Raw genomic sequence first — 8,305 nt, 5'->3', positions numbered from 1 at the left:
ACTCTATGGTGGGAAATACATCCCTGATACTGAAAACTTAAAGCAGGAGTAGTCATGAGCCCTGGAGGTGTAACGTCTGCTGATGTCCGGAAAAATGTATATACTATGCTTATCAAACTGCCCAGTTAGCACGTCTCTTAATATTCATACCCTTATATTAATGCTACTCTCACTTTGGGTAGAGAATCTTCTCTCTTCAGATGGCAGTGACCTTGGGATGACTCAGAAGGTATCATAGTGCTGGAAAGAAGTGACTGGAGTACTGAGTAACATCTCGATCACACCTTCCAAGGCTCAGGGTCTAATGCGGAAGAGGTGGCGGAAAGAATGTAAGAGCCAAAGGAAGGGTAGGACTCCTTACAACATGCTCCCTCCAGACATAAAATGGCCTGGATATCCATGACCTCACAGTGCCTGACACTACCTACACAAGACCATCATAATAGGAGGAAAAGATCATGACATCAAAATAAAAGAGAGACTGATTGAGATGGGGAGGGGATATGATGGAGAATGGAATTTCAAAGGGGAAAGTGGGTGGGGGGAGGAAGGGTATTACCATGGGATTTTTTTTTTTATAATCATGGAAAATGTTAATAAAAATTGAGAGAAAAAAAAAGGGCTTTCCTGGTTAAGGCACATGTCTGAAAAGCGTAAGGACCCAGGTTCAATTCTCCAGGTCCCACGTAAGCCAGATGTACATGGTGGCCCATGTGTCTGGAGTTAGTTTGAAGTGGCTGGAAGACCTGGTGTGCCCATTCTTTTTCTCTGTCTCTCTCTCCCTCTCTCTGTCTCTAATTAAGCAAACAAATAAATAAATAAATCTTTGTTTTTAAAATTTAAAAACAAACCAAAACTGGGCTGGAGAGATGGCTCAGCTAAGGTGGTTGCTTACAAAGCCTAATGACCCAAGTTTGATGTCCCGATACCCATTTGAAGCCAGATGCACAGGGTGGGCATGGATCTAGAGTCCGTTGGCAGCAGCTGGAGGCCCTGGTACACCCATTCTTTCACTCTGTCTCTCTAGTCTCTCTCTGCTAACAAACATATAATATTTTTTGTTTTGGTTTGTTTTTCAAGGTAGTTCTCACTCCAGCTCAGGCTGACCTGGAATTCATTATGTAGTTTCAGGGTGGCCTCGAGTTCATGGCGATCCTCCTATCTCTGCCTCCCACACCTGGCTCAAATAAAAATATTTTTTGGAAACACAAAACTATGCTGAAGAGATGGCTTACTCAGTAAAGTGCTTACCTTGCAAGCACAAGGACCTGAATTCCATCCCCAGCTCCCAAGTAAAAGGCCAGACATGAGGGCTGGAGAGATGACTTAGTGGTTAAACGCTTGCCGGTGAAGCCTAAGGACCTCAGTTTGAGGTTCTATTTCCCAGGACCCACGTAAGCCAGATGCACAAAGTGGTACATGCATCTGGAGTTCCTTTGCAGTGGCTGGAGGCTCTGGCATGCCCATTCTCTCTCTATCTATCTGCCTCTTTCTCTATCTGTTGCTCTTAAAAAAATAAATAAACAACAACAACAGCAAAAAGAGGCCAGACGCGGAAGTGTGTGCCTGTATCCCACAGCTGGGGAAATGAGACAAGAGGATGCCTGGAGCCTTCTGATTGGCCATCTAGCCTGATTGGTGAGCTCCTGGCCAGTGAGAGACCCTGTCTCGAAGGAGGTGGAAGGCATTCGTGAGTATGACAGTCTGGCCTCCACACACGCGCACATACACTTCTCCAACATGCGCTCATAAGTACACACTTGCATAAGAAACACATAAGTTGGGCGTGGTGCCTCACACTACAGCTCCAGGACTTGGGAGGCTGAGGTAGGAGGATCATTGTGAGTCCCATGTCAACCTGGGCTAGAGTGAGACCCTTCCTCAAAAAAAAAAAAAAAAAAACACAGAAAAAGGGGCTGGAGAGATGGCTCAATGGTTAAGGCACTTGTCTGAAAAGACTAACGACTTGGGTTCAATACCCCAGTGCCCACGTAAAGCCAGATGCACAAAGTGGTGCATGCATCTGGAGGTCGTTTGCAGTGGCTAGAGGCCTTGGTGCCCCATTCTCCTCGCACTCTCCCTGCTTGCAAATAAATAAATACTTTTTAAAATTTTATTGGTCTTTAGAGAGAGAATTGGTGCACCAGGGCTTCAGCTACTGCAATCAAACTCCAGACACTTGTGCCACATAGTAGGCATGTGCGACATTGCAGTTACCTCACCTTTGTGCATCTGGCTTAGGTGGGATCTGGAGAGTCAAACATGGGTCCTTAGGCTTCGCAGGCCAAGGCGCTTGCCTGCAAAGCCTAATAACGATTGAATCTCCAGGTCCCACATAAAACCAGATGCAGAAGTGACGCACACGTGCAATGTTGCACATGTACACAAGGGGGCGCACGCGCCTGGCGTTTGTTTACAACCGCTGCAGGCCCTGGAGTGCATTGTCTCCTCTGCCTTTCTCCCTCTCTGTCTCTCTCAAAAAAAAGAAAGAAACAAAGAAAGAAAGAAAGAGATAGAGAGAGGGGGGAGGGAGGGAGAAAGAAAGAAAAAAAGAGAGAGAGAAAGAAAGAAAGAAAGAGGGAGAGAGAAAGAAAGAAAGGGGAAGAAAGAAAGAGGAAAGGAAAGGAAAGGAAAGGAAAGGAAAGGAAAGGAAAGGAAAGGAAAGGAAAGGAAAGGAAAGGAAAGGAAAGGAAAGGAAAGGAAAGGAAAGGAAAGGAAAGGAAAGGAAAGGAAAGGAAAAGGAAAAGGAAAAGGAAAAGGAAAAGGAAAAGGAAAAGGAAAAGAAAAAAGAAAAAGAAAAAGAAAAGGCGTTGTGGTGCATGCCTTGAATCCAGCACTCGGGAGGCACAGGTAGGCCGATCTCCATGACTTCAAGACCACCCAGAGACTACATAGTGACTTCCAGGTCAGCCTGGGCTAGAGTGAGACCCTACCTCGAAAAACAAAAACAAAACAAAAGGGCTGGAAAGTCAGGTGTGGTGGCGCACGCCTTTAGAGGTAGGAGGATAGCTGTGAGTTTGAGGCCACCCTGAGACTGACTACATAGGTCCATGATCCTCTTATGTCTGGTCTTTGAGCTACTGTGGATCTCCTTCCAAACAGGCCTTGGGGGCGTTTGCATCATGGGAACGGCCCAGCGCGTTCTGAAGGCAGGCACTGATCCCACGCCCAGACAGCTACTCGCTGGATAGTTTCCCATCCTGTGCAGACTGGGGAAACGCCCTTTCTCCACCCAGGGAGGTGGGAATCTTGCCTATCACTCATTAACTGTTTTGGAAATAGAGGCCCAAGGCACGTGTCCCCTAAGTGACGAGAGACTGCTAATGGCAAGGCTGGGATTTCTTTATGTAGATTCAAGTTTTTGTTTTGGTTTGTTTTTGTTTTGTCTTTCAAGGTAGGGTTTTGCTCTAGCCCAGGCTGACCTGGAATTCCCTATGTAGTCTCATGCCTTGAACTCATGGCACTCCACCTACCTCTGCCTCCCAAGTGCTGGGATTAAAGGTGTGAGTCACTATGCAAATAAATAAATAATACTTTATTTGTTTGAGAGAGAGAGAGAGAAAGAAGCAGAAAGACAGAGAGAGAGAGAGAATGGGCATGTCAGGGCCTCTAGCTACTGCAAACAAACTCCAGATGCATACACTCCTGGTGCATCTGGATTACGTGGGTACTGGGGTATCAAACCTGGGTCCTTAGGCTTCACAGGCAAACGCCTTAACCACTGAACCATTTCTCCAGCCTAATTATTATTACTTTTTTTTTTTTTCGTCGTAGAGTCTTGCTCTAGTCCAGGCTGCCCTGGGGATTCACTATGTAGTCTCAGGGTGGACTCCAACTCATGGCAATCCTCCTGCCTCTGCCTCCAGAGGGCTGGAAGTACACCACCACTTCTGACCTGTATTTGTTTATTTAGTCAAGTTTTAAAAATTCATTTGGGGCTGGAGAGATGGCTTAGCGGTTAGGCGCTTGCCTGTGAAGCCTAAGGACCCCGGCTCAAGGCTCGGTTCTCCAGGTCCCACGTTAGCCAGATGCACAAGGGGGCGCACGCGTCTGGAGTTCGTTTGCAGAGGCTGGAAGCCCTGGCGCGCCCATTCTCTCTCTCTCCCTCTATCTGTCTTTCTCTCTGTGTCTGTCGCTCTCAAATAAATAAATAAATAAATAAATAAAAATTCATTTGCATGACAGAGAGAGAGAGAGAACTGCAAACAAACTCTAGATACATATGACATCTTGTGCATGTGGCTTACGTGGGTCCTGAGGAATCGAACTTGGGTCCTTGGCCTTTGCAGGCAAGCACCTTAACCACTAAGACATCTCTCCAGTCCTGTATTTATTTATAACATATTTTATTTATTTATTTGAGAGAGAGGGAAAGCTTCAGGTCCTCTTGCTGCTGCAGACACATGTGCTACTTTGTGCATCTGGCTTTACATGGGTACTGGGGAACTGAATCCCAGTCAGCAGGCTTTGAAAGCAAGTGCTTTAACCACTGAGACACCTACTCTAGTCCTGGTTTTCTTTTTTTAATATATTTTGTTTATTTATTTGAGTAAGAAAGAGGCCGGGGGTGGGGGAGAAAATGGGCATGCGAGGGCCTCCAGCCAGTGCAAAGGAACTCCAAATGCATGCGCCCCCTTGTGCATCTGGCTTACGTCGGTCTAGGAGAATCGAACTGGGATCCTTTGGCTTTGCAGGCAAACGCATTAATCACTAAGCCATCTCTCCAGCCCCTTTATATCTACATTACTACATATATTATGTATATAATATGTATTATATGATATACAAATATATTTATTTATTTGAGAAAGAGGCAGAGAGAGAATTAAAAAAAAATTTTGTTCATTTTTATTTATTTATTTGAGAGTGACAGAGAGAAAGAGGCAGATAGAGAGAGTGAGATTGAGAATGGGCGCGCCAGGGCTTCCAGCCACTGCAAACGAACTCCAGACGCGTGCGCCCCCTTGTGCATCTGGCTAACGTGGGTCCTGGGGAACCGAGCCTCGAACCGGGGTCCTTCGGCTTCACAGGCAAGCGCTTAACCGCTAAGCCATCTCTCCAGCCCCAGAGAGAGAATTTAAAAAAATATGTTTATTTATTTATTTGAGAGGTTTTTTGAGACAGGGTCCCATGTAGTCTCTAGGCTGTACTAGAACTCTACGTAACCCAGAATGACCTTGAATTCCTGATCCTCCTGCCTCCACCTTCAGAGTGCATACACCATCATTCAGCTTCCAAATTTTGTTGGCTGGGGCTGAGTGTCATTGAGGCAAAGCTCACGGTGGTCTTGACTTGCAGTAATCCTCCTGGATTCCAAGCGTGCCTCTGCCTCCCCCCGACCCAGCTCTCTTGAGACTTTATTCCCTTTCTTTGCAGACCTGCGCATCCCTTGGTTTCTCTCTCTCTCCCTCCCTCTCCCTCTCCCTCCCCCCCCCCATTTTAATTTTTACTTTTGGGTTTTGGAGGTAGGGTCTCATTCTATCCCAGGCTGACCTGGAATTCACTATGTAGTTTCAGGGTGGCCTCCATCTCACTGTGATCCTCCTGCCTCCCGAGTGCTGGGATTAAAGGTATGCACCACCACGCCTGGCTAGGACGATTATTTTTATTTGATTTTTCTTTTCTTTTTGGTTTTTCGAGGTAGGGTTTCACTCTAGCTCAGGGATGCAGAGAAATGGGGAGATGCTGAGAAAGGGTGTGGGGTGGGGAGGGGTCACAGAGACGGAAGCTGACCTGCAAATCACTATGGAGTCTCAGGGTGGCCTCAAACTCACTGCGATTCTCCTACCTCTGCCTGGGGTTAAAGGCATGTGTCTCCACACCCAGCTATTTTTTACTTATTTCAGGGGGTCGGGAGGGAAGGCGCCAGGGTCTGTAGCCACTGCAAACAAACTCCAGATGCATGCGCCACCGTGTGCATCTGGCTTACTTTGGGTACTGGGGAACCGAACTTGGGTCCTTGGGCTTCGCAGGCAAGTGCCTTAACTACTAAACCGCCTCTCCAGCCTCTCTCTTTGTCTCTCCCTCCGTTTCCGAGGCTGTCTCTTTCTGTCTGTCTGTCCTTGGCCTCTCTGCCCATCTTTCTGTGTCTCTGCCCCTCTCTCTCTCTCTCTCTCTCTCTCTCTCTCTCTCTCTCTCTCTCTCTCTCTCTCTCTGTTCACCTGGATCTCCGTCCCTGTGCCCCCTCCCCACCCCACACCCTTTCCCAGCATCCCCCCCCCCACCTCTCTGCATCCCTGGGCGCCCTGTCTCAGCACGTCCTCCTCAACCCTTCCCTGCGCGGCCCGCGAGTCCTCAGCTCTCCTGTGAGAACTTGCTCGGGCTCCCGGCGCGCCCAGACCTGCCTCCTCCGCCCCCACCCCGTGCACCCCACCACCCCATCACCCCACAGCAGCAGCCGCCAGCCCGGGCCTGCGCCTTTAAGAGCCGCCGGCGACGGGGCGTGGCCTCCCGAGGCCCCGCCCACGCCGCGCTCCCCTCCCCCTGACGTCCCTTCCTCCCCGACCCCCTCCCTCCTCCTCCTCCTCCTCTTCCCTCCTCCTCCTCCTCCCTCCGCCGCCGCCGCCCCGGGCCGGCTCCGCGCCCCGGTCCCCGGCCCCCCGCCCGCTCGCCCGGGCTCGCCTCCCTCCCGCCGGCCGCCCCGATGGCTGGCCGGGCCCCGCTGCTGGCCAGGGGTCACTAGCGCCCTCGGACGCCTCCTCCCCCCCCATCCCCCGCTCCCCGCCCTGAGCGCCCCCCCACACACCCCGTGCACCCCGCTCCACCTCGGGTCGCGCTCGGCGCGGTGGAGGCTCGGGCGTCCACGGCGCCCCCCCCCCAACACACACGCACACCCCTCCGGCTTTTTCTTTTTCTCTTTTTCTTTTCTTTTCTTTTCTTTCTTCCTTTTTTTATTTTTTATTTTGGAGAGCTCGGCGTCCCCAGGCCGGCGGCGGCTGGGGGGGGGAGGGGACTTGAGGGGACCCCTGGATCCCCACCCCCCCCTGCCCGGCCGCCCCTGCCCCATCCCTCCCTTCCCCTCTTCCCAACCCTCGGCACCCGGGGAAGATGTCTTCGCGGACGGCGCTGGCCCCAGGCAACGATCGGAGCTCGGACGCGGTGAGCAGGGGGTGGGGTGGGGTGTGTGTGTGTGTAAGGGGGAGGTCCAGTCCTCTCTCTGCCCCCCGGGGCAGCCTTAGCCCGAGACCCGTCCCTGAACCCCCTCATCTCACTGTAATCACTTGCCGTGCCAACCCTGACTCTGCACCCCCTCCCAGGTCAGACCCTGTTCCCTTGACCCCTCCCCTGACTTCCAGGCCCCTCTCGCTCCATCTCTCTCATTCTCTCTCTCTCTCTCTCTCTCTCTCTGTCTCTCTCTCTCTCGGGACTCCTCTGGGCCCCTCTGCAGACCGCTTCCGCTCGGGTCTCTTTCCTCCAGGAAGCCCCCTCCCCTGCCTTCCACGGCTGTAATGTGTAAGCCTGTCCCTTCCTCACTGTCACCCCCCCACCACCACCACCAAGCCACAACTCGACCCTTCCCGGATTTGCAGGCCCCCTGGTCTCCCCAAGGCCTTCCCCCTGCAGAGCTTAGTCCCGCTGTGTCCTGTTCTCCAAACCTCCACCGGGTCCTCGGTCACTCCCGAGCAGCAGCCCCCACCTCTGCCAACCCCCCCCCCAGGCCGCCTCTGGGGCCCTGCCTGGCTCCTTCAAGGTCTCTCCACCCCCAGGCCCGGCCCTCATCTACCAGAGCAGCCTTGTCCTTGGATTCTTGGCCCCCTGCCCCCCCCCCCCATCCTCCAGATGCCACCCAGACCCAGTCAGATCTTTCCTTCCCAGGGAGCCTTGGCTTCCAACATCCATGCTTCTAGCCCCGGCTTGCATTTCTAGGCCCTGGACCCTGCTGACTCGGGCCTCCTTTCCCACTGTGTTGCTTATCAGCTGTGGGAAACCGGGTCCCTGGGATGTCCCCCCCCCACCCCTTCTTGACCCCCTGCTAGGTCCAATATAGCGCCCTTCCCTCTCTTCCTTCCCCTACATTTAAAGTCCCTCATCTCTTAACAGGAGAACCTCCGGTTCCTTGCTGGGTCTGGCTTTTGGAGGAAGCCCCTTTCAGCTTCCCAGCCTCCCTCAGCAACCTCCTGCTTCCAGGACACTTCTGGACTCGAACCCTGTCATTAAGGCATTTTCCCTTGGGGTCACTCTAACCAGAGCTCTCCAGATTTCCTAAGCCATGGCACCTTGGCAAGGTTCAGCCCTTAGTCCTTCGAGCTGCTCCTTGCTCCAGAAGCACCTCCCAGACTTCCAGGCCCGCAGGCCTGTCTCAGGA

General features: G+C 52.0%; 1 protein-coding gene across 2 annotated transcripts in view; it reads left to right on the top strand.

Annotated features, from left to right (window-relative positions):
• Nucleotides 1-6,788: 6,788 nt before the first annotated feature.
• The window catches only part of Mark4 (microtubule affinity regulating kinase 4), a 57,838-nt gene continuing 56,321 nt past the window's right edge, over nt 6,789-8,305 (top strand). The window contains exon 1 of one of the 2 annotated variants that reach the window (XM_045133884.1): nt 6,789-7,098. In XM_045133884.1, the coding sequence (XP_044989819.1) occupies nt 7,048-7,098 (51 nt within the window). In that variant the 5' untranslated portion in view covers nt 6,789-7,047. The remainder of the gene's footprint in view (nt 7,099-8,305) is intronic. The other variant, XM_045133885.1, reaches the window with a different exon arrangement.

This window comes from Jaculus jaculus, chromosome 14, assembly GCF_020740685.1.
Source record: "Jaculus jaculus isolate mJacJac1 chromosome 14, mJacJac1.mat.Y.cur, whole genome shotgun sequence".
Lineage (NCBI taxonomy): Eukaryota > Metazoa > Chordata > Mammalia > Rodentia > Dipodidae > Jaculus > Jaculus jaculus.
The sequence above is the reverse complement of the archived record's forward strand: the minus strand, read 5'-3'. Positions and strand labels throughout refer to the sequence as shown.